At 35.0% G+C, this 27,879-nt stretch overlaps 1 protein-coding gene across 1 annotated transcript; it reads right to left on the reverse strand.

The window, feature by feature from the left end:
• Positions 1 to 58: 58 nt before the first annotated feature.
• Positions 59 to 27,755, reverse strand: LOC109579367 (short neuropeptide F). Its single transcript, XM_049446669.1, has 5 exons — positions 27,716 to 27,755; positions 4,931 to 5,109; positions 4,396 to 4,859; positions 3,430 to 3,618; positions 59 to 420 (listed from the first exon to the last, which is right to left on the reverse strand). The coding sequence occupies exons 2-5, from the start codon at positions 5,022 to 5,024 to the stop codon at positions 334 to 336; spliced, it is 834 nt and encodes a 277-aa protein (XP_049302626.1). The 5' UTR covers positions 5,025 to 5,109; positions 27,716 to 27,755; the 3' UTR covers positions 59 to 333.
• Positions 27,756 to 27,879: the final 124 nt, after the last annotated feature.

Consider the following 27,879-nt stretch of genomic DNA (forward strand, 5'->3'; position numbering starts at 1 on the left):
TGTAATCATGCCGCATTGCACAACAGCTTTTCGTCAAATAAAAACATGTATCAGCAAATTTAAGTAGTATTTAATTTATTAAATATTTTCATAAATATTTTTATTTAACATTAAAGTTTATGGACACATATGTATGTATGGTTACAAAGGTTAAGTTATAACAACATTGCGCACATTTCTCGGGGGGTATGTTAATATGTATTTATATTAAATTAATATATTTTTTATGGGTTAAAATTTCCATTCACCGAAATACATCGTCAGCGCCAGTGAGTTTTCCTGCCTTTGCCAATTATATAGTTTTTGTTTTTATTATTTTTAAATATTCAGCATTTAATTTTTAGCTTGTGCTTGCTGTGGTTGTTGTTGTGTTGCTGGCGCAGATTTTTCACCATTAATGGCATTTTGTGCAGTGACCTTCTGTAAAGAGAAAAAGTTTAAGGGTTAAATTAATACGTCAAGTAAAACAAAGCGGGCATTACATTTAATAAAGATATTTTTACATAGGCTGCAATTTATATTTCTGGACTAGGCAACACTAAGTGTTGCCAGGTGCAATCTGACATTTCCATTGGAAAGTTTGACATTTTTTAGTATAACATCACTCAGAACGTTTTGTCATTTAATCGTGAATTGTTTTATTTACAGGGAATTAAAAAGTTCGTCTTGGCCAAAAAATGGAATTAACTCGTGAACATTTTCGTGTGATCGTTTTTCACGACAAGAGTGCATCGATGAATTAAAATCTTTGTATGGCTATATAGCACCATCCTATAGCACTGTGAAAAACTGTTACAACGAATTTAATCGTGGTCGACGCTCGCTCAAAGACGAATTCCGTGAAGGTCGTCCAAAAACAGCCGTTGTGCCAGAAAACATCGATGCCGTACGTGAACTGATAATGCAAGACAGTCATGTAACATACCTTCAGATAGAGGCATGCCTATGCATTTCTCCCACCAGCATACATTCGATATTGCATGAACACCTGGCCGTAAAAAAGGTTTGTTCTCGTTGGGTCCCGCACAATTTGACAATCGCTCAAAAAAGGCTCGTGTGGATTGGTGTAAAGAAATGCTGAAAGAATACGATCGCGGTGCTTCAAAAGACGTTTATAAGATCGTCACAGGTGACGAATCTTGGATCCATGCGTATGATCCCGAAACAAAACAGCAATCGACCGTGTGGGTCTTCCAAGACGAGCCAAATCCAACGAAAAAAAAAAAACATTTTCGTTGATAAATATGCCTATTTTCATTATTAGGCCAGAAATATATAGCCCTCGTACTTCTTCATTGTATGGGAAAAAATTTTAATGCTCCGACACCTTTTAATATTAAGCCAAAAAGAGTTGCAGAAATATTTTTTCTCGGTATATACTCGTACTCGTAGGGTAATTCCCACTTAAAAATTTGTAGTTTTCCGGCTCGCCCTATTAACTAACCCTGTAAACGCCAGAAAGCGATGGTAAGCAACTTATGCCCGGTTTCACAGTCCATACTCAAGTTGTGTCCAAATAAAATCTTAGCCAAGCATTGCTGCAGACTGAGTAGTCGTTTGCGTTTCACAGTCAATGCTTAATTTCTATAAAATTTTATTATGATATATGGCAACGTTTTGGGCAACATACATATGTTTTACAAATATTATCCATAAAAATTTGTTTGAAATATTTAAATTATAACCGAAAATGCATAAATTTGCGAGGAAAGTTATATCGAAAATGGATGAAAGCAACAAAAGAACCCCGAATTACGGAAGATGTCGCTGAAAACTCAAACAATTCAAAACAAAAATCAGCTGTTATTTAAGCACTGCTTAAGTCACCCATTTTCAGAACACAAGTATGAACTATAAAACCCTATTTTTCTGTTTTATCTTAAGCACAACTTAAGTATGGACTGTGAAACCGTTCAGTACTTAGGTTATAACATATGAATTTTATGGAAACATTTTATTGAATAGTTATTCGAGGTAAATCCATGTTCGAATAGTAATTACCCGGCTGAAGAACAACAAAGCGGCGAGGACTGATGTATTGCGGCTGTGTAAGCAGACGTTGAACAAAACCAAAAGCTTCGTCAGGATCGGTAATGACCTCTCAGAGCCTTTCAATACCACGCGAGGCTTTTTTCAATCTATTGCTGCAGAAAATATTTTGCTGTAGAACTTAATCGAGCAGGTACAATCTTCTATAAGAGTGTACCGCTGCGGGTGTATGCTGATGATATTGCTATAATTGCTCTCAATAACCGTATTGTTAGTTCTACTTTCTGCAGACTAGATAACGAGGACAAGACAAAACATCTCCTGCCATCAAACAAACTGACGAACATTCGTGACTTGGCTACCACGTCACTGGTGACTGTCTTACCTCCAAAGTTGTAAATAATTTCGTCTATCTTGAAGTCAGCTTTAACACCAACAACAGTCATAGTCTTGAAATCCAACTCAGAATAACCCAATAGGTGCTACATTGGATTGAGTAGCCAATTGGGAAGTAAAGCTCTCTCTCGACGAACAAAGTCACTCATCATCCCCGTCATGCTATATAGTGCAGAGGCATGGACGATGACAACATCTGATGAGTCGACGTTACGAGTTTTCGAGAGAAACGATCTACGAAAGATTTATAGTCCTTTGCGCATTGGCAACGACGAATACCGCAGTCGATGGAGCTGTATGAGATATACGACAACATTGACATAGTTCACCGAATTAAGAGACAGCGGCAACGCTGGCTAGGCCATGTCGTCCGAATGGATGATAACACTCCAGCTCTTAGAGTCTGGAGGGGTATATCTAATCGGGCCAGTGGTTGTCTTAATTAGAACTTCAAAATGGGATGAACAAACAACTTGTAAAAATTTTATAAATAAATCGAGATATAAGAAAGCTACTGTCGGCCGAACTGGACTCGTGTTATTGTTTTGGTCGGGTATGCAAAAGGTCGTTTCCGCGAACTTTAGACAAATGGAAAAAAAAACAATATTGCTCGAAGATTGTATACTTGAATCAAAAGAGCCGGTATGAGCACAATCGTGAACACTTCATAGTAGTGTGTGATGTCTTTTGAACATAATCCCAAAAAGTTTCTGCATCGATTTGTGACCTGGTATACACTAGAAACCAATGGGCTGTTCAAACAGTCGACTTCACTGATAAATCGCCAGTGATGAAGCCAAATACTATCCTATCAGTCAAAATTGAGATGCCCACCGTTTTTGGGATTGACAAGGAGTATATAAAAGCAGACTATGTGTTTCTCTTTTCAGAGCTAAATAATTATTCGTCCACACTCCAACCGATAAGGGCTTTCGCTTCCAGTCTTAAAATCTGGCACACTTTGTTAAGAATTCTCTATAGCTGTTAGGAGATGCTTTAGGCGTCTTCATATTTTGCGAACGATTGGGTTTAATGCGTACCTACCTTCTGTTCATTAGTATCACCGGCGGCGCTGCGGCCAAATCTCAAACGGAGAGGCGATGGTTTGCGTACTTCACGTTGGAATTCGTCATTGTCAGAATCATATTGACGGAGTGAGAGCAACATATTGTGCAATTTTTCTGAAGTTAAGAGGGAGTTGAAGAAATCATCGGTCTGTTGAAGTTGTTCGTGCTGAGGTGGAAAGAGATATGTTGAAAATAAATGAAAAAATATATAAAAATCTAATATTTTAGAAAATATGGTGGATATATGATAACTTTATAAACTTAGGAGACCTATGTATCTTCTGAAATATTGATCACCTCCATCAGAATTTAAGAGCTTTACAGAACTGAGCCTACAGAATCACTGATATTCAGTTCGAAAGTGGTTTGTGTAGACTAAAGTTTGAAGTACCAGCTAGGAGGCTTAAGGATGTAAAAATGCCAAAACGAAGTGAAACTCATATGAGCAACTAGTCAATGGAATGCTTTCATTAGCTTTGTTAAATCTGTTTACGTATAAAGTTTCAGGTAGGTCTTTAAAATGGGGAATATTTAGGTTAAAATTAGCTTAAGGGGAAACCATTGAAATTAAAAGTCCTTGTGCATACCGGTTCACTTGTAACGAAATTTTCAACTGAATTCAACTGAATGCATTATGAAGTTATATTTCAACCCTACCCCTAGTTTTTGGATATTATTTTATATTTTGTGTGGTATTAGAGATCAGTGAAATTACATAACATAAGAATTCAGACTCTATTTAGCGCATACTATGACCCTTATATTGGCTTAGATCTGGTAATTCAGAGAAGGCTTAAAACTTCTAGCACTTCTCCTTTTTCTGTTAGCATGATTTCAGAGCACACAAATTTGTGCTTCAAGTGTTTCTCTGTATTCATTCAATTAAGAGTATTACACAACGACTGGTACTCTTACATATTTTCCTCTCTCCGTTTCCACTTACCTCTAATTCATCATCGATATTATTCTGGATTCTTGGCAAGCTGCGGCCGAAACGCAAACGCTGAGGCTTACGTACCATACGCTCAAAACCAGCGTCATACATATCTTCAGGGTACTCGTCACCGTAAAAGGCAGCCGCTTCTTCGACATCAGTTATGCCGCCATTGTTGCTCACACCAGCCAAATCGTTCATGACAGCATCGAATTCGCTATGCAGTGGCATGCTGGGATCGCTGCGACGACCGAAACGTAAACGTAATGATGGCGAACGTATTGGCTTCTGATTTACATCACCAAACCAACGTTTCTCGGCGGGCAAGTACATATCCGGATCGCTGCGACGACCGAAACGTAGTCGCAACGAAGGCGAACGTTGAGCTTTGCGTTCGACCTGATGGTTGGGGAAAACAATGGGACCGGCATATTCGCGTTGCAGCAAACTGTTGTATAAGTTGGCGAGTGCGTCTGTAAAACATAGATGTATTATATGTAGGTATATGTGTGTGTATATGGCTAAGACAATTGCGTATACGCACTGTTATCCGGCACATCGGCGGAGCTTTGCTGCCACAGCATAACACTGATGCAGACAAACAGGAATGAGCTCACTAAACGATTTGACATGAACATTTTGAACGCTGTTTTCGGTTGTTTTTGTTGGTACAGCTTTGTTTTCCGTAAAACTCTTACGCTGTTGAAGGGCTGTTTAGATTAGCTGTAAGTAGAGGAAGCGTAGAAAGGAAATCAATAGGTGCTTAAGCGCTTAAGTATTGCATTTTTTAAGTTTTCTTAAATTATAAAGTTTAAGTAAAAAGTTTAGAGGTCCTAGAATGTATTTGCATTTGAAAGTCTTAAATATATTAGTTAAAGGAGCAAGGTAAGTGCTGAACTTTAATGGCAGCTTGAAAAACAAATAAAGAGGGGTTTGATTTAGAGGCATATACATTTTATTTCAAATGAAACAAAGGATATCAATGAAAAAGTCAACAAAAGTTTATTATGCCACAAGTGTATCCCAAGACTGTTTTTTTTAAAGACCACACTGCGTGCCTAATTATACAAGTACATCACCTTCACCAGCATAAATCGATAATCGCAACGAATTTTGTTTTCCAACAGGTCTATTCTATTCGCTTTACATACCATTTATTTTTGACTTGATAGTAAGCAAAGTGCACAAAGAATAAATTTCAAACATCTGTTTGACTTTTGACAGCTGGTTTGACAACTATAGGTTAGGTTAATAAGCTCATTTCTCGTAAATCCACGAATAATCCCATTTGGAGTGCTCGAGACGCTTGCCCGTTGTGATCCCCAGAACTCTTAGGCTTAGATTTTTTATTGAGCCGGAAATGTCAATTCCAGCCAATTTTTCGGGTTCGTAAAATGTATAACGACCGAATGTTTCAACCTTAGCCTGACGAAAGCTGGACAGTGGAGTAGAAAGTGTGTGGATGTTTCTATAGGGTGGGCCATCTAACGTTTTAAATTTGAATTATCTATATTTTGACATAGGAAACGTCAAATACCATTCGGAAAGTGACAGATATTCAATAAAAAGTCTGAAATTTATGAAATGGGTCGCTATTCACTATTCTACAGTTCGCAGATTGGGCAGAAGATCGTTTGACCGAGGATGGACAATTTTGCCAAAAAATCATCTTTTCGGACGAGGCTCATTTCCACCTCGATGGTTACGTTACCAAGCAGAATTGTCGCATTTGGGGCACAGAAAACTCGCATTTAATCGTCGAGAAGCCAATGCACCCAGCACGAATCACTGTATGGTGCGGATTTTGGTTTGGTAGAATCATTGGCCTATTTTTCTTCGAAAATGAAGAAGGAACCGCCGTAACCATCAATGGTGAGCGATATCGCGCAGTGTTAACCAAATTTTTCTTCAAGCAAATTGAAGAGGAAGATTAGGCCAACATTTGGTTCCAGCAGGACGGCGCTACGTGCCATACGAGTACAGCAAACGCAACACTCAATCTTTTACGCCCTATCTTCGAAATTTAAAATTTTATATGGCCCACCCATTTTTTTTCATTGCAACTTTGAAAACAACAAATTGTGTCGAGGGCCAATGAATCATTGTCCCGCTAGAACCCCACAAGTGCTGGTTGCTAACCAACGTTTGTTGAGCACTTGCGAAGCCCATAGGTTCAACGCCAGAATGTATGTATGACAGGTTAACCCAAGTTTGTTCCCATACTGATTTTGGTACGGGTGCATTTTTTCTCATTTCTGACACTCTCTTTAGCCAGGTAGCTACATATCGGAGAAGTGCATCTGGCTGCCACTTCTGCTTGAAAGACACTTCTATGATCCGACACTCTGAAACAGTAGTTGATTGAGAGCTACTGATAGAAGACTCTCCTGACTCGTGTTAGTTTATTTCTTCTGATGAATCGAAAGTGAAATGAACTCCAGCATCGACGGTGACGGATAAAGTTGTAAAGAGAAAGAAAATATCGGTCGACTAATGAAAATTTTCATACAACTATACAATTTATTAATTATAATTAAAAAATCGGCTTAAGCCTAGTGATTTGAGTAAAAGCCTAGATATCGGAAAACGTTTTCCACCAATGATCACAGTCAGTGTCGGATCTACTGGAAGGAAATTCAGAAAAATTTACGAAGAAAAATCAATATTAAAAATATTTTGGAGGAGAAAACTACCCCCGAAAAGAAATTCTTTATCCGCCATTGGTCACACCGAAAGCTAGCTTGATGGCTCCAAGTAAAACATATTTTAAGCATTAGAGGACTGGTCATATAAATGACGTTGAAGAGTTGGTAAGATTTTAGAAATTTAATTATTCCATATAGGAAGATGTTTAATTAATTAACTGGGAAAATTATTATTGGTATTTTACTAGTTTTTACCCATTTGCCGGCGATATATTGTATGTATGTATGATTAGGATATCGATATGTAAGCGAGTGTTTCGTGGTTATGTTCAAACTAATGAAAAATTGTATTGTAGATGATTTCTACTTTTATTAGTGAATTATAAATCAATATATATGTATGTACATGTAGAAATTACGTTTTTGTCCGAGGTAAACTCTCAAAGTACCAAACCAGTTTTAGTAAAAGTAAAAGTTTAGTATTCGGTTTGATCCAATTTAAAAGATAGGATGGTTTACACCTCGAAGTTAAAAATATTATTATAATTTTCAAAAAAATGCCAAATGGAAGATTCATATTTTTTTATTGACAAATATTTGTATTAATAATTTTCAAAATTAAACCTTTTTTTTAGAGTGATTTTTTAAGAGTTTGAATGAACTTTTCGAAAAAAAACGCATAAAATTTGCAAAATCTCATCGGTTCTTTATATAAAACGTTAGATTGGTTCATGACATTTACTTTTCGAAAAGTTCATTCAAAAACAAAAATTAAAAAAAAGGTCCCCAAAAGTCAATTTCTACAAAAGTTATGGCTATTTGAAAATAAACCATTTTTTTGAAAAATTAATAACTTTTTTGAAGTTGGACAAAAAATTTTGAAAAAATTCTCAAAAATGTTTTTCAAAGGGTAGAAAAGGATGGATAAGTTTCAAAGTACCAAACCAGTTTTAGTAAAAGTAAAAGTTTAGTATTCGGTTTGATCCAATTTAAAAGATAGGATGGTTTACATCTTAATTATGTTAAAATTAAAAATATTATTATAATTTTCAATAAAATGCCAAATGGAAGATTCATATTTTTCTATTAGCAAATATTTGTATTAATCATTTTCAAAATTAAACAATCCGTTAGATTCTTATGTCGGCAATATCGTTTTTGCCACAGTAATGTATAACCGGATTTACTAATCATAATATATGTATGCATATTTTCCATTATTCTTTCTATAAATCTGAGTTCTTCCAGTTCATTTTCCACTCCTCCTCTCTTAAATAATTATGCAAAACCACCAACCACTCAGCACAAATGCATATTTTCGCGTCAGCAAACAAATGAAATGCGCTTAAAAATGTACTATATATACTTGTATGTATAGTATATGTATATATAAATAAATATAAAAATAAACACACAAAATTCGGCGCGTCGGAAACGATTTGACATTTGGCCGACTCGGCGCTTAACACACACGACATTAACGCCATAAAATACACGAAATATACAAGGTTGCGCTCAAGAGGCACTCAGATAAACATAAACTTATACATATACGAGTATATAAGTTTGTGAGAGTTTCCTCCATATATATGAGTGAAAATGCATGTATATGTGTGTGTGCGCGTGTTTTTGCACATTATACAAGTTGCTTTACAGCAGTTCCACCGCCCTTACGCTCTTCATTTCAATGTTTACACAATCCAAATTGCATGCAAATTTTATGTTCACTTTTGGTTTCGTGAAGTGTTGACACCATTTACACTCTAACGCCAAAATGTATGCCACATATTTATGCCCATACTCATGCCAGCATAAATGTTTAACTGCATTGAGGCAAATTTTGCAATACTTAAACGACAAGTTATGTTATTGCTCTTAGTGTGAGTGTGCAAAACCTTATACAAGTGCTTCGATAAAAATTTTGTTAAGTATTATGAGTAGAGTATATAAGCGCTTGCATTAGAGATCGGAAGTTGTGTTAAATGTAACGTTGTTAAGGTGAGAAAAATCGAATTTAATTGTCAGTCAATGCCAAATAATTCGTTTTTTAAATACCGATGAGGACGGTCGTCATTGTAGAGCACAGCATATCGTTAGAAATCAGAGTCGAATATAAACAAAAAAATGCAGCTTTTTAAATACTAGTGGAACTCTTGCAACGTGTTGGTACAGAGTATAGTAGTGTCGTTCACCTAACGGCTGTATGTATAACCTAAAACTAATGGTTACGAGTTATGTACTTCTACCGGCAGTGTGAAAATGGATGAAATCGGATCATAACCCACTCTTTCTACGCATATAACGGTATTGTTAAAAACTACTAAAAGCGCGATAGAATAATAACTGAAAGAAACATTAAATGTTACCACCGAGATGGTATAAAAAGCTCCCTCTTTTAGGTGAAATCAGAAATCTCGGGACCTGCTGGACCGATTTCACCAAATTCGGTACATCACATTATTTTTACATTCCTATATTACAGTGCAAAAATTTGCGTAATCGGGCTGCAACTACGCCTACATTCCATATAACACAATATTAAATTTACTTTGATTCTTTCACTTTCCAGTATACAAATCAAGATGCAAATAAAATAACGGATTAAAACTTTGCATCAATAGTGCCTTAGAAGAATGCCACCCTATGATTAAAAATTGTCCAAATCGAACTGAAAATGGTCAAGCCCCTATGTACTGAATATTTAGACCACAGTACCTATAGAAGACTTTTTACCGAAAATATCGGTAAAAATGAGAAATACATGTAATGGAAATTTAGCTATAATCCTTGCCTGACAACAATATGTCTGTATATCAAAACTGGGTTGAATTGGGTAAATAAAGGGTGGGTCATATAAAATTTTAAATTTCGAAGATAGGGCGTAAAAGATTGAGTGTAGCGTTTGCTGTATGGCACGTAGCGCCGTCCTACTGGAACCGAATATTGTCCAGGTCTTCTTCTTCTATTTGCTTGAAGAAAAATTCGGTTAAAATTGCGCGATATCGCTCACCATTGATGGTTGCGGTTCCTTCTTCATTTTCGAAGAAAAATAGGCCGATGATTCCACCAGACCAAAATCCGAACCATACAGTGATTCGTGCTGGGTGCATTGGCTTCTCGACGATTACGTACGGGTTTTCTGTGCCCCAAATGCGACAATTCTGCTTGTTAACGTAACCAACAAGATGGAAATGAGCCTCTTCAGAAAAGATGATTTTTCGGTAAAATTGACCATCCTCGGTCAAACGATCTCTGCCCAATCTGCGAACTGTAGAATAGTGAATAGCGACCCATTTCGAAAATTTTAGACTTTTTACTGAATATCTGTCACTTTCCGAATGGTATTTGACGTTTCCAATGCCAAAATACAGATAATTCAAATTTAAAACGTTAGATGGCCCACCCCATATTTTCCTTAGTTCCCAAATATGTTTGTAATATAAATATTTTCGAACTTCCGGGTGACTTTATATCGTATATATCGGTCAAAATGTGAGTTATCTCAATTGCTTGGATTCTGAACCTTTGGTTGGCATTTTACACCTTAAGATATTTCCCTGGCTTTTGTCTTGGAAAATTGCAATGGTATGAAATGTTCGCTTACACTTGAATGTAGCACTTCATCACTTGTTAATTTTAATTTTTATATTTTATAATCTTTAGATTCTTAATCAGCTTATATTTTATAAGTGAATATCGATGTCGACTGCATTAATTTCACAGTTACCATTAACAGAATTCAGAGCTAAAACCCTGTCTAAATCTAAACTGGTAAAAAAATATTTCTACAAAAAAAGTAAAATTTTCGTGGATGTCAATATTACATACGGTAGAAGCGGTGGAGAATTTACATTTACACTGCGTTCTCAAAAGAGAGGTCGTGTCAGCTGATACGGTATACGATTTTGTGTCGTTCAGCAATCGAAACATAACCATAGCTTAAGTTATGCATCACGTTAATATATGCTTACTAAAAGTTCAGTCAATTTTTAAGTAAGAACAACATAAACATCGAGTTTTTTCTGCTATAATATATTTAGAGGCAATCAAACGAAGTTATATGTATGTATATAGTATTTCCAAATTCTTAACCATTTCCAATAAAAATCATTGAATTCTCTGAATACCATACTATAAGTATGAGTATGAGTATGTGGCACACTACCATATAAATGTATATATGTATATATGCACATATGTGTATATAAAGAGGTGTCACGTATGGAGTTCAACTATTCATGAAAGGAGAGAAAGAAATAGCTAGCTGCAGCTGAATACTTTTTAACTTTTTAAATAAATAATAAGAGTGTTGATATGCTCGAAGCCAAATTAAATGAATTCATAACAAAGAGGTGAGATGGCTTGCGAAAGTTGGGTGTGAAGTTGGAAAACAAAGTACACAAAAATAGGATAAAATAAAATAACAACGAAGAAGGTGAAAGGACTTACGTATACGTGAATTGTTACGACAAAAACTTTGAAGATTGTGGTAAAAAACAGGGAGGTTCAGAAGAACGCTGATTCAGAATATTTTTTTTAATCTGAATTTAAAAAATCCCCTTTTGACCCAAAAATGGAGTACACAAAACTTGAACTATAAAATTCATGAATTTGAGCGCGAAAGAAAATTACAGTAGATAGTACAAGCAGAATTCAAAATGTTGAATAATAAGTATCCAGTACGATAAATTGTGTATGTTAACAAAAGTATAGTCCATCCAGCATCCAGAACAGTAAACTTACTTACGAGTTTTACAAAAGTCAAGCAGTAACATGACAGTTACAAAACCAACTACTTGGATTTCCTTTTGCATTTCGTGCTTACTTATCAATGTTCCGACATTAACAACGATTTGCGCACGTCAACTCAACCCCAATTGACGGAATAGACAAGTTGCACGTACTAAATGCATTTGAAATGCATGCGAAGACAATCAAAATCAATTCTCCGAAATTTCTTGCCCACTCCCCAGCACTTCATTGCAATTCAATTCAGATATTATCATAACTGTCTTTTTAGCACAAATCCATTGTAACTAAGTTTATTTAAGACAAGGTGTAAGAAAGCGTGAATGACTCAAAGATGATTGAAGAACGTGTAGAATGCAAGAAGTATTGGCTGTGAGTATGGGTTGGTTGTGTAAACTTTCGTATTTGAATTGAGTGCGTGCAAATGCTAAATGGCAACGCTTTTGCATTATAAATACCGAGAGAAATGCTGCACTGTAATGCAAGTACAGAGGGAAAAAATTTTCACATATAGAATTTTAGTGCAAATGGTGCCTTTGAAAAAATGCCCTTTTTTCATTTAGTATGGATATTTAACAGTTGGTTCCAAAAAGCATTCATGCTTGAGTACATATATCTTTTTTCAACTAGTCTCGTCATCCTGATCATTTATATGTAAATAACTCAGTGGGGTATCCAGAATATCTCTTTAGCAACATGTTGTGATAGTAAACTCGTAAAAATTATAGGCTATTCAATGTTTCTAAATCGTTTCATAAAACTTTAGACTAAGCCTTTGCCGGTATTCCAACAAAAAATATATTTCATGATAGCTTCGAATTCAACGTACTACAACGCAAAGTAATTTTTAGCCTTAGACCAGTCTACTCCTATATTGTCTTTTCTCACAATGTAAATCCTGCATTCTCTCAGTTCAGCAAACACTCCACCTAACCATCCCGATATACTCAATGCAACACGAGCGTGTTCTTACAATGCGAGTGAACGCCAAACACGTCTCCTCAATCAAGTTACGTGCATTCTTGCTTCCTAGACTTTCTTCTGTATGGTAGTTATATGTTACCTTAAAACTTCTTAATTTTTTCATTTCCTCAGAAACGTTTATGCACTCGAAATAACACAAAGCGCACAGAAAATTTCCTGCAAGCGAACCTTGTCATGTAAAGCCAACAGTTGCGACGTGTTTTACCAGCGGCTAGAACTCTGGCACTCCAGCTACTCATGAGAATACTGAAATGCTACTTGAATTTGCACTGTGCTGCAGCCAAAGACACAACTTACAAAAGTTGCAACGCCACAAGCATGACCAAGAGCTGTATGAAGAAGCGACAGTAGCAGCGGTAGCAGCAACTTGGCTGAATGCATGATGCTTGGCTGTTGGCGGCATAAATGAAGTGAAATGAAGTTAGTCAGGAATTGTAGTTAAATTATATTCAGAATATGTGAGCATATGTATGTGAGCGCGTATGTGTGTATGTGAATGCGGCATTTAAGGCATCTTAAGTAGGTAAGCACATACTTCTCACATTCCATTGAATGCATTGTAGCGATAAGTATGCATAAGTTCGTAGATAAAGCACATACGAGGATATTTCCATTGTTCCGGTTTTCCGCCTTCGAATTGTTTCGTTTTTTATTCGCAGTAAACGACTCTTGTTCACGCAGCAGTTACCTACTTCCTTATGTGCTTATGTATGCATGTGAAAATATCTGCTTTACTACCGGTGCTGTAAGAAACCAAGATCAAATATTTGCATTTTGGGTTCATCAAAGTGACTTTCACTAATTGTATCCTGCACAGGGTATATTAAGTTTGTCACGAATCGACCATAAATAGATATTCTATATTCCACATGTTTTTTTAACATTAAAATATACATATAAATCGAAAGATAATGATGTTATCGAAATACTACTTTGCACAAATATTTCCTAAATATACTCAATTACATGTCAAAAATTTTAACGTACTAACTTTTCAAGCCCCTATACATACCATATATACAACTAATGTAAAATATGTATACTAATTATTTGGCTCTCAGCGAATGTGGCAGACTATTTACCGAAATTAGTCGTCAATCAATGAGATTTTCTTATATTAATAAAATCTGGTGTCCAAAATGGATAAAATTGGATAATTACTTTCATTAGCTCCCGAACAACCAGTTGATTTTACACTGCCTATCAATATGTGAATTAAATTTATGATATTTAGAAATTATCACTTTCAAAAAATAGTGTATCTCTGTGCCTAAAACCGGATGAAAACTTCTCCTAGCTTTCTTAAAACTAATATATGGACTTAAAAAGTCCACATGCAGTGCTTTTGAATACTAAATCTACTTCCGGTTCGTTCATATAGGTGTTATGATCTGTACAATAAAAAGTTAAAGATAATTTTATTACCGCAATTTTGTACCTCATAAAAGATGAATATTCTTTCTACCGGCTTTTAAAATATATATTTCCAAGCAGTTATATACCCAAGCAAGTGCATTCTGAATTTTTATTTCCTGAGCTTGTTCCATATATACATTTTTTGGCGTTTATGCGGTGATTGACAGTGATTCAAAATACAATAAGTGCTTGAAACAGCAAAGCCGAATGTCACATAATAAAATTGCGAAATTATATATATTCAGATGTGCATTCGCCGAACTGAAAATTCTTAAAAATTGATAATAATATTAGAATTTAAAATATAAACTATGTACTTAGTTTGAAAGGACCAAACTACCAATTTCGAACGGAATTTTTTTACTTTTAAAGTTGCTTTTGACAGCACTAAAAGAAGCTACCTTAAACTCAGCTATAACTGCTTGGTGGTGTTTACGGCAATAAAGAAGAAGAAGAATTAATAACATTAACATATTGGTTTAATCCCTCATGACCAAATCGGTGAAAGAAGCTGTTAACTTTTAATTCAAAAGCAGATTCATTCAAAGCTTCATTACTTTAATATGAAGAAAACTTCAGTAAAAAATCATAGTATTTTGATGCAATGTTATGGTGAAGCTCCAGCTGAGCGAACATCCCACATTTGCACGATTTCAAAGTGGTGATTTTGTTTTGAAACATGAAGAGCGTCATGGGTGGTCAACAAATTTGAAAATTAGGAACTGGAAGCACTATTCGGTGAAGATTGCTTCCAGACACTGGAAGAGCTTACAGAAGCAAAGAAATTAGCTGTTATATAAATTGAAGTTCAGAAGCGATGAAAGATGATTTTGCAAGTCAGAAAACGATACAAAAAAAGTCGTTTTTGCATTGGTTTGTGACTGTTGGTAGAAAATGGATGCATTATTACAACCCTAAATTTCAAAAAACCAAATGTGAAACTTGACCAAAAGTCAAATCAAAGGCAAAGCCGAATATCTATGACAAAAAGATGTTGGGTTTGGTGACATCAGAAGGGCGTGCTATATTATGAGCTTGTAAACCCGGGTGGAACCATTTATGAGGGACAATAGTGACTCATCAAATTGAAGCAAACGATTGCCGAAAAATGCCTGAATTTGGCATTGACCCGTATCTGTCAATATTTCTCATCATGACAACGCTTGGTTTCATTTTTCGGTCGAAGCGGAATGAGGCCACCACTGGAATAAGGTTCATACTCGTATTAAAACAGGGAAACAAAAATGGCTTGATTCATTCTTGTTCGAGAAGCTAGTGGAAATGTTATGGCTTTCATATCGCATATTTCGGCCAACATGTAAGTTATCCATATCAAAATGAAAGAGTTTGGTTTACTGATAACAGTGTGTCTTTGAGCCTAAAATAGATAAAACTGTGCGAAAACTTGACCTAACCTCCATATAATAAACATGTATCGTCCGGGTGAATTTACTCCATATGACTGGTGACGGTATCTTAATGTACCTCAGGGAACCTTTTGTTAGTATGCGGCATATTAATAGTACGTAGTATTGACAAAAATAGATAAAATCAGGGCGGTACTGCCCCCAACTCCCATATACTACATATTTGATCGTCCGTACTGAATCTTTCAGAACTACAAGTTTTAAGTCTCCTTCAACGAGACGCTTTTCATGTCACAAAAATATTTATTAAAAAAAAATTTTCCATAAGTTTTAAATTATTAAAAAAAGGTATCAAAGAAAGCTTTGAACTGCAGCATTGTTTTCTACTCTATTTTGAAACCTCATTTATCATAATTGGATAATTTTTATTGGATATAAATTTATTATTCATTTGACCTAAATAAAAGTTGTGAACTTTCAATATTCTTACCAAAAAACCTTAATGGGGATATAGAAGCTTAAAAGCTCAGACAAATAATATGAGTAACCAGCTCATTTGCGCATTTGAAACTTTTTGTGCAAGTCATTAGATTTTATTTATGTTAATGACACACTACATACGAACATATTATGTGCGTAATAGTATAATACGAGTACTTATGTATTTGTAGAAGTATGCTTGTAATCTCACACTCACAAGTAAACAGGCCTCAAAAGTGTGCGCCTGACACTGAAGCCGCCGCAATAGCTCAGCATATTTTAATTACACATCAAATGAAAACTTTTTGCACACAATGAAAAGTTGAGTGAGCAAAAAAGAAGATGAAGCTAAACTAAAAGCAGAATCAGCTACTGGGTTTCTCAATCGACTAGAGGCATTACTCGAATAATTATTTCTTCTTGTGTATGTGTGTATGTTTACATATGTTGAATGAGATCCATTCATTCATGAGGAAGTATGTACGAGTATTATACTCACTAACTTTTCCCCCCTCTTGATGACCTTTTAGCTTTTTGCCACGTTTCCAGTATTTCGCTATCAAAAACACATTAAAATGCCGATTTAAGGGAAAATATTTTTTGGTTAATCGGCAGCAGCTGTTGTTAATTTCCGGTGCGAAAAATTACTTTTGCGTGAAGTTAAAGCGAAAAAAATGTAATCGTGTCGGGTAGGTTATGTATTCATATTGTTTACACCTAACAAATAGGTGTGTAATGGTGGCAAGTAAAAGGCTTTACGGTGTAAAATTAAGGAAATGAAACAATTACAGAGGAAATCAAATAGTTATTTAATGTTTTTCACCTACGAACTTTGGAGCAGCTAGTTTTGTTGGTGTTCTCGTGGCTAATTAATTCCGTAGGAAGCCTATGATGAAACTAAGGGTGTAAAGTTCTGGTAAATACTAATGCCAGGATATTCTAACTTCGCTTAGGAGGACTTTTTCAAAACAAATTCATTATTGCTCTTCTAAACCCTAGAGAGTAGTGTACTGAACAAACTATACCCGATTTTCAAATAGACTGATAGCAATTAAAAAAAAAAAACTTTCCTTTCCTCGATAAATAACATTTTTTTGCACCTTTTGCTTTAAGCAAGTAAGTTTTTAATTCCAGTCTCAAGTTATAAAAATTAATTAAATAATTTTTTTCGATACAAAAGTTAGGGAGTCGCTTTGTCTGAAACCTCGTTTGATATGGAACGGCTCGGAGAGATCTTTCCCGATCTTAGCGGAGCTTTTGTTAGTGCTCAGTATTAGTTTACACAGCCGTATTAGTTTTGCGGGAATACCAAATTCAGACATAGCGGCATAAGACCAGCTCCTTTTCGTAATGCCAGAAGCAGCTTTGAATTCGACAAAGAGGTGGTCTGTGTAATCCTCTTTTCACGGGTCTTTTTCAAGATTTTTCGCATGGTGAATATCTGGTCAGTTGTTGATTTGCCAGGACTAAAACAACACTGATAAGGTCCAATCAGTTTGTTGAGGGTGGGCTTTAGTCTTTTACACAATACGATCGATAGAACCTTATATGCGATGTTGAGGAGGCTTATCCTACAGTAGTTGGCGCAGATTGTAACATTTAAATTCCAATTGTTGGTCATGCTTTTGTTCAACCATATACAACAAATTAGCTGGTTCATGTTTCACAGCCTTAATTGAATAGCTCGGCCGCCCTCGCCACTTTGTTGTTTTTCAGACGGGTTATTGGTATTCGAACTTCTTCATGGTCGAGCAATGGAACGTCCACTAGATCGTCATCGTTTGGGGAATCGGGTTTACCATCTCCTGGTGTTATGCTTTCACTGCCATTCAGTAGGCTGGAGAAGTGTTCCCTCCATATTTTCAGTAGATGTATATACATAGTTGTAGATGTATATATTTATGTATATAAGTGATCACGAGCTGAGTAGATTCAGCCTTGTCCATCTGTATGTACGCGAACTAGTCTCTAAAGTTTTAGATATCGATTTTCCGCACATTCTTTTCTGCCCAAGAAGTTGCTCATTTGTCGGAACTGTCGACATCGGACCACTGTAGAATATAGTTCGTTATCTGTATTCATCTATATTTAGTACTATTATAATAATTTGTTTTCGGTTTTTGGATTTCATACAATTTTATGCGGACAAATCATCCTCACCTACAGATACATTTTTTCGAAAGTCTTCGTGGAGTTTGGCTACGGGATTAAGATTAAAAGTTTTAAGAGAAATCTTCATACATTGAAGTACATTAAATTCTGTAAATGTAATTTTTTTTTATTAAAAAAATTTTTCTTAAAAAATTTCATAAGGAAGAGCATTTTTTCTGACTTGCAAGTGGATGTAATCCCTAAAATGCTCTTTAAAAATATACATATATAAAAGGTCATAGCTAAATATCAAATAAAATTTTCAATTTATTTGGATTTACTAACTTTAACCTTACTTTAACCTATGATAATGATCTTTGCTGTACGCAAAAATCCCTTTAAATACCTTATAGTGTTTTTCTAACACCTTTCGAATTTAACCTCAAATATATTTAAGCTTACGGCAAATTTTATGACCATTTAAAGCTAACCCAAACATTTAGCGCCTGATAGCACCGTCTAGGGGAAACACACGCACTCACGTATACATATACATATGTATATGTATTTATATCGTGTAAATGGCAAAAATGGTCAGTTTAGTGCTATAAACCAGCTGTTGGTGTGCAAAAACCAGAAACAAAATAGTTTGCGGCAAAGTTAAGGAAAAAAGCCAACAAATAGCACAGATGTTCACACACGCTTAAACTTTTTGCACGTTTCTATGTATAGTATGTGTGTTTACTACAATTGCTGCTTGTGCGCTTTTATTGCGGTAAGCCTATGGATTCTCACTCCTCCACACTTTTTCTTTCAACTGTTTGTTCTACCTTCCTCCACTCAACTTCGTTTCAAGGCTTGTCTGCTTGCACACATTCACGCCTTGTTTATTTTATTGTCTAGTTCTACAATTTGCCGGATTAGTGGATGAGTGCAAGGTTTTTGGTTTCAGCGCACATACGTGACATTTGACCACCTTTTGCACCGCATGTTAAGAAAATGTTGAACCAGTTGCTATTATTTCAATATTTTCGGAAAAATCTAAGATATTCAATGTTGACGTGAAATTTTATAACAGAAATTGTTGGGTTGCCTATTTGAGTGAAATGGTTCTCATATATGCAGACATATGCAAAGAGTTGGTGCATGCCTAGGATATTATATACTTATGTATGTCATATGCTATCAGTCTTACCACATAATATATAGGTACATAATTACTCATATATTCTTTATTAAAAGATACATATATGTATACTTTTAAATCAACGTAAAACTGTTGAAGAATTAATGTATGTGACTCCACATCCAACAAAAAGCAGTATGAACATATTGTTATTCTATAAATGCACAAATATCTTACTTATATCAGAGAACTAAAAAATTATACTATATTTGTTAGACCAACAAGCTGGTACATGCCTTTTAGGAAAAATTGAACGAAATGTATTATATAAAATTGTTACACGGGTCTACACTGGTTTTATTGTCTACATATAAAATCGGTTTTGGATACATTTGTACTCACGGTTCATGGCATTAACAAAGATTTTGTAAGATTTGCTCTCGTTTTTTTTCAATCCTTTTCATTTTACATAGCAAAATTCAGAAAATAACATACTATACTATATACAGTTGATCGTCAATAACTCGAACCGAACTCTTATATTGGAAATGGAATTAAAATGTCATACAAACTTCCTGCCATAAATCGAACTTTTAAATTGGCACGGAATTTTCTAAGCCGCATTTTCCCTCAAATATTACTATTATAGATTATATTCAGGTGGATTATATTTGCCAGATTTATAACAGATGATATTGAAGAACCGAATATTTTAGCGCCGTGGAAAGCGATGAGATCTCTGAAGAAGAAATTATTCAACCGCCATCGAAAAAGGATGTAACGCATTGCTTTGCAATTTTAAATTCGTATTCAAAGTATTAATACAACTGACGATCGCTACAAAGCACTAAACAGATTAGAAACTCTTTTCACTGAAACAAACAATCAAAAAATACATGTTCAGCCAAAAATTAAACATGTTTTAGTGTAGTACGAAAGCTTCTATACTTCGAAGTTTCTCTAACTCAAAGTTTTTTGTGGAATATTGTGATTCGAGTAAGAAAAATTCAACTGGATATATATATGCATTAGGGTGGCTCAAAGAAAAGATAGTTTTTTTCGATTGCTACTCTGAAAAATGGTTGGTAGAAACCACTAAGAAACCCTCTCCAAGTATGAACTCTTAATTGTAACGGGCAGGTTCTCCGCCTAACGGTGTTTTTTTTTCTTATTGTCAGGTAAAAAAAATCATAACTAGCTTCCAACTACTTGAAAAATGTTTGCTTATTGGGTTTTGTAGAAATTTGAATGCTCTACAGAGAAGGTTGAATATAATTTTTTTGTAAACCTAATTGTTGGAAAGATATTAACTGTTTTTTCTTTTGAGCTTCATAACTCAATAAATAACTCATTTCAAATTGCAAAGCTCATGATCTTATGTATGCTTGAAGTTAAACGTCTTTTATGCGTTCTATCTTTTCATGAATAAGTTCGTAATCTGGACTTGAAAACTTCAAATATGCTATTTTGTACAGGTGTGTTATCAACTCAGTTTATCCCATATAAATCGTAATCGTCTTGATGCGCATGAAACTTGCTATCTAGTAGCTCCTTTTAATAAGGAATAACCAACCACAGGCAAATTTCTATCCTTTAGAAACTTGTTAAAAAATATATAGTATTCTTCCTTTGGAGTCTGTTTAAAAGGACTTTTTTTGTCAGATACCTAAAAAACTGCGAAGGGAACATTTGTAGTGTAAATTGCTACAAAAATTTGATGAAAGTCATTAATAATCTACTAGGAAATGTTCTTAAAACTACATATGATAAGGCAGGGGGTTGGTAGATAATATGTCCACATACCCTCACGGTATATCTGGGAGAGAAGGTTTCAAATCACACTAATAGAGGGAGGAATACGATAGCGCAGAGGCACGCGAACCACCAGCGGAACTCCTACCATTTACACGGACGGAACAAAAATTACTGATGAAGGGGCACCTGGATCTATTTCGTGAAGGTGCCGGAATACTACTTTATTTTCCAAAAGTCAGGAAAGTTGCTAACAACGCAGGAAATTACATAAAATCCACACACATCGAAATTTCATAAAGGGCTGACAGACAGTCCAAGTGAGTTGGGAAGTCTTAGAGGCATGCAGAATCGCCAAAATCATGTGCAAGAAGCGAAAGAAAAACATGCAAGCACTCAACTCACACGGTCTCGCAAAGACTGGAGGTTGTTGGCTTTGTCACAGGTCACAACTTACTGACAGCACAGCTACTATATCTACTGCCTGGCCATGTATGGGCATCACTAACTATAACACATGTACAAAATGCAGAAGAGTAGTTATGAGAGAGATGCTGAAACGCATACACCTTTTATATCCGGTCTTATCTAGAACTAAGTTAAGTTATCTAGGAAGTTCGCAGTTCAAGTGACTGGAAGAAGTATCAGAGGTAAATATCAAGTCTATATTAAATCTCACAAAAAGCGTTGACGTCTTGCACTATGTAAACTTTTACTCGTATTTATTTATACTCTTTCATCTGGCATTACAAAGAACCAGTAGGTCGGAACGTCTAGCCTGTGTAAATGTACAATTTTTACTTTTAAATGTTGAAAAAGTGTTCAATGCTTAGAGATAATGTTAATTTTGCTAAATTTATCTCAATTGAATAGTGAAAATATATTTTAGAATTATTTCAAACATATTACAACTTACTTTTACTATGAATTAGTACCCATACTTATCCCACAGATCTTTATTTGATACTAATAGTACCTAAATTTTCCGGAAGGGTTGTGCTAGATATGAATTTATGGAGCACAGTACATGTATTGTCTAAAATGGTAAAATTGAGTATTGATATTCTCTCTAAAGTTTACTCACACTAGCAGTGAGTATCTATAATATCTGTAATACTCGTATGTCTGTATGTATATGTTACTATGCATATGTTACAAATTATTTGCGGTATTTAAGCAAACTACATATTACATTTCTTTACAGGCCGGCAATTACTCCCGTGCGTGTGCGTATTTGCTTATGCAAGCATGTGTAACGTCTGTGTTAGCTGTTCAGCTCAATTTGCTATGTAAATTGACGTTTGCTATTTTTACTTTGCCCCAACGCAACTCGATCAAAATGCCATTCGTTCCACTTTCTGGCTCAGCAAAATTTCCGCAAATTTTCTGACAAATTTTTTGTGTTTAAAATTTTTTGGTCCTCTTCCGATGAGCTGCGTTGAACGATGAGCGATGAGATGCCTACGAACTGACAAATTTCGCATCAAATTTGCACCGCCTATGGCTTGTTAACTAAATTGATAAAATTGCTATATGTGTATGTATGTTTCACTGTATAAATATGTATAGGTATACATATATTTTTGTTGATGTGCATGTAGTTCCGCTTGTGCTGGTTAACTGTAATAAATTGTATGGAGAAATTGTTTCCACCTATGTGTTTCACCAAACAAAAATTTTTGTAGTAAAAAAAATATTTTTAATAATCTAAAAACTTGTTGATTAAATATTTTCTACATTTTGTATATATATAGTAAATATTTTGATGATATGTGGCAAACAAGCGAAATTTGATAATGTTATTGAAGCAGTTAAAATATTAAGTGGTTTATGCATTGCATATTTTCACAGTCAAATTTGATAATGTTTTTATGTGGCAAGTGCTGTTAGTGGACATTTGTTGAGTCACCTTCTGGTGTATATATTTCAATTCAAATCAATAAACCCAAACAAATAATGCATCATCACTATGACGCTCGGATTACACATGAAATTATCTCCTGAGATTTGGATAGCTACAAATTTATTCCGCGTTTGGTTTATATGTCCACTCAGCTGTCACAGAATGTCTATGATTTTATTTCAGCAATTGCTTAACGAAAGTGAAAGTATTAACCCAAAAGTATACTTATTTTTGGAAGAGCTCAGTTGTATCTTATCTAAGTGACTACATTCTTAAAGTAAAGAACCATGAACGAGCTCAACCAATACTAATGGAGTGTTAACTAAGATTGTTATAGCATTGCTTAAATAAAAATAGATAATTCAGATTTCTTGCATAAATTAGTAATTAGATTCATGAATTTGTCTTTGAAATAAAAACACATAACTGAACGAGGGCAAGACGAAATGTTTCCTCTTATCAAGCAAACAGTATTTGCACTCGCGACTTCGCACCCACGTCACCTTTGACAGTCATAATTTTGAAGTTGTAGATGATTGCGTCTATATTGGAACCAACATTAATACCAACAACAACGTCTGCCTCGAAATCCAACGAAGAATAACTATTGACAACAGGTGCTACTTTAGACTGGAAAGCCAAGCGGCAATTAAGGTTATCCGCTGCATCAATACGAGATCGCCGTGTTTGATTATGCAAGGATTCCTTAATTACTTGTAGACTTTCAGTGGAAAACTCTGTAAACATCAAAGGAAATAAAAAAAAACAGAAGAGTTCTTACTCGGGTGAGCCGGAAATGCAGTTTCCTTAAGCTGTCTCAGAACAATCCACGCCTTCAAAGTTTGAAATCGGCTTTAGAGACCTCAGGTCTTGAAACACTAGCAACGAAGGATAAATATACTTTGGGGCAGTATTGTTGATGCACAGGGCAAATAGTTTGTATTTTTAAGTAAAAGGAGACTAACTAACTTTGTATGATTAAAAGTTATAAATAAATTTAATAATTTTTAATACTTTAAATTTTAACATAAAGGTCTCCTATCATTCAAGTTCAAGTATATATCACCAAAAATTTCTAACAAGAAAACTACATGCGAAGGAATTCCCTGAACTAACTTCCTGCCAAAGTTTTGTGGCGCCACTTAAAGCTATTTAATGCACCTCGAAAATCGTCAATAATGCAAAAGCGTGAACCATAATAGCTACAGAATGCAGGCTGAAATATGCAAGAGGAGAACAACAACAATAGCGTGCACTACTGGCAACAAAGCTATGTATGCATTTGTACAAAGCCACTGAGCAGCATAAAGGAGCATGTGGGGCACAGCCACGAGCAAACGCCTTCAAGCCAAGTAACTTTCACTTTCACTGTTCTGAGTGCGTGTGAGCATAACGATACACATGTGTATGTGTGTGTGTTTGCTTGTGAGTTAAGAGTTGGTGAAAGCTTAATAGCGGAGCATTTCTTTAAAATTTCGAGTGCTGTGAAGAATTGCTGGCATTTTGGGGAAGTAATTTTCGCCCCTTAAACGAATACCCGGATGGCACTTAGAGTGTAGGAGGGTTTTAAAAATTCATGCGTTAAAAATTGTAAGCAACCCCAGCTACGTTTAGAAAATTTGTGGCAGTTTCTAAAGGGAAAATTGAATACAGAATTAATCTTTGAGTTTTCGCTAATTTGTTCTGGGAAATGTTCAAGACAGGTATTCTTGTAATCGTAAATCTATTGGAGAATTAGTTATTTATAATGCGTACCCTTTATATACGTGAAAGAAGGACAAATGGACCGGTGTTGAAAATTTTTTTCAAGTATTATTTGGAATGCTGTACATTCGACTTCTACCATTAGGAAAGCATTTCGATTTAGTAGTTTATACCTTTGAAAATAACAGAAAATTCAAATATTTGTTGAAAACGCCGTCAATTTGGTAACTTTTTTGTTTGTTTGTCAATGTATGGAGAACATCTTCTAGTTCAGACTTTTTTCAAAGCAAAGATGACATGAATTAAGGATCTATTTCGCAAGAGGAAAGTAGTTGCTTGACTACTACCTCTCCTATATTTATCTTATTTTTTTCAGAAGGTCAAGTTTCTGACTGAGTGATTTATCCGCAGCATGGGCCTATAGAGACGAACATGGCGATCTGATAAAAGCTGCACACTGCGTTCTGAAAATATGGAAGTAACACTTTTCTAACTCGCTTTTAGGTGATGACGATAAAAACCTTGCTTATGGAGTAGTGAACTCAGAGTTCAGAATAGAGAAGGAAAGTATTGAAGTACCAATGTAGTCATGCATGAAGTTCGCATCGCTTTGCTGCGACTGGAAACAATAAACCAGCAAGCACAGAGTGTATACCACAGCTGATCTGCAAAATACGGCTAAATGAAAGCATGTCCAACGTGTGGAAGGCTTCAACGACTTGGCAACAAACTTGTTCTGGAAAAAACTCGAGACTATCAAATTGACATCCGCCTTATTTTCACACTGACTCACGGAGGCATTACTACATATTGCCTTTCAGATATGGTAGATAAGACAGTGAGAGGGAAATGTGAAATTCTGTCTATATCTGGAGACTGACTTTTTGGGGGAATTACTTCTATCTTGTGCGTTCGCGGCTAGTAAGGCTAAGTGCGCCGTCTTTAAACGCGTTTTTCTTTAAACTGTGCTTTTGAAATCGGTTGGCAAGAGAACTACTCAACCGATCTTTATGAATTTTTCACAGGTCTTTGAGATAAAATTCTTACAGACTTGGATGAAGGGTTTTTTTCGATTACATCTATTTGAAAAAAAAAATGTCTGCAAAAGTCCAATCGTCCAAGCTGTAAGTTAAGGTTTTAACTAAAACACGTATTTTCTCTCTTTAATGATAATGGCGTCGTAATGGCCGAGTATAAAACAATTTTTCCAAAAATTTCAGAATTTCTTTGTTAATAGTGTACGTTTGCAAAAATAAAAAATTCTAATCAAATATTTCGTATTTTATAAAGGAAAAAATTGTTAAAAGAAGATTGTGTTTTACCCGAGGAAACCGTGAAATTTTTAAGTCTTTCATTTTCGGAGAATTTTTTGATATATACATATATGTATGTGTACTTTCGTATAAAGGCAAAAAAATATTTATTGAAATATTCACAAGTGAATACAGATAACTACTTCAAGCAGAACAAGCTTCACTCCTTTAAAGCATCTTGAATCTTCTGAAAAAGTAAATAACTTAGAGCGTATTAGCATTATTTCAATTAATCAAAACATGTTCACGAAATCAGCACCATTTTAATATACTCGTACATTTTATAAATAAATGCAAAATAAGGCATTGGTAGGCGTATACAATAGAAAATTCAATGATATCCTTGCTTTGGAAAATTGACAACTTTGTTAGTCAAACGCAATGGGCGTTTCTCAAAAAATGTAAAAATGAATGATACATTTCGGTTGAAATACAATTTGAAGAATAGCAAAAGCAACAATGGTGAAATGACGTCACGCTCGAAATGATCCCTTTCATTACTTTAAAATATAGATATGAACATACATATATATAACTATAGATATGCACTACTGTTTGCTTTTTACATACATTTGTATGTATGTATGTAGGCTTACAAACCAAAAACAAACGTGGTTAGCGCGCACAATACAAACCGGCAGTGTCATCATTCATTCATTGAAAAATGAATTTTAGGCGTTCGAAAATCCGATGATAAATCACTTTTATTCTTGACAAACGTCGCTCAAATATGCTTCCGTTACATCAAAAGCCTAGCACTGTATATGTGCGTATGTTTGTATGTTGATCAATGACGCAATGGGCGCACATGCAGTCAAAAGCCTCGCAAATCATCTTCTGCTATCGTTATGCGTTGCTGTGGCGAAGCAACAGTCTGCTGTGTCTGCCATGGCGTATGAGTGATCCTTTTGTAAATTGATATCTAATGTTTGTGCTTGGTTTTGTTTTTGTTAAACTTTATTTTTGCTGTTTACGTAGGTCATCAAGTGGCCAAACAATACGCGGTTGATGATAATAAATGGCAAAAACAAAAACAACAGAGAATGACGCTTTTTACGCTTATTGGGTATTTTGGCGGCCGAACGAATAAATGGTTACTCATTTCGTATGGTCAGTCAGTGGAAGCGCTTAATCGATTTTGGCGGGCAGAAAATTTGAATTTTTATTATCTGACTTGTTTTTGAAAAACTAAAAAGCTAAAAAAAATTGCATCCAATTTATTAAAAAACCTGAGTCTGAGCTATAGACTATACGGTATATACTAATATACTTATGATTTTGTATTCTACTTTCCGAGGCAGGTATTATATTTGCTATGGAAAAATATACTGGTAATACACTGCCCAAAATTAATTAAGTATTATCTAAGTTCTGTAATTTTCATTAAGATAACCTATGTTCCCTCTAGGAATTTATGGTATATGTCTTATATATAAATAGTTTTCACGTGAAAATTGAAACATTTTATTGACTATCAGACATTTACTAAAAGATGACATGGTTTTCAAGAAAGTATTGCTGTGAATAGCCATAAAAAAGTGAAAATCGTTAATATTTTATACCATCTGACCCGGATTATTTGCACAATAGGCCGCTGAAGTTCTTATGCCAAATTCTATTGTGCAAGTTACTGGAGATATTTACGAAAAATCGATTATTTGTACGAGAAAACTCGATTTTCGAGTAGAATCGACAAAAAATCATTAGTCTTCAAAATCTTCGGGGACAGAACTGTGAGTATAGATACTAGGCCTGGATCTATTTAATACGAATATAATCAGATGTCCCCATACACTTACCGACACAAGTCTGTCAAAAGTTTTCTGTAAATAAAATAAATTAAATTATATTATTATTAATTAAAAAATAACTACTTTACTATTACTTAATTTAATTTATGCTACACAACATTACTAAAGCCATTTATGACCGTAATGAATGCCGAGCAAGCTAATTTTCAGAA

Source organism: Bactrocera dorsalis, chromosome 1, assembly GCF_023373825.1.
Source record: "Bactrocera dorsalis isolate Fly_Bdor chromosome 1, ASM2337382v1, whole genome shotgun sequence".
NCBI classification, from domain to species: Eukaryota; Metazoa; Arthropoda; class Insecta; order Diptera; family Tephritidae; genus Bactrocera; species Bactrocera dorsalis.

Coding starts and splice junctions, on each gene's coding strand:
- LOC109579367 (XM_049446669.1), bottom strand. CDS start 5,024: ATGTTCATGTCAAATCGTTTAGTGAGCTCATTCCTGTTTGTCTGCATC. Junction 4,860..4,930: donor CGCCGATGTGCCGGATAACA/GTGCGTATACGC, acceptor TATGTTTTACAG/ACGCACTCGCCAACTTATAC. Junction 3,619..4,395: donor ATATCGATGATGAATTAGAG/GTAAGTGGAAAC, acceptor TTTCCACCTCAG/CACGAACAACTTCAACAGAC.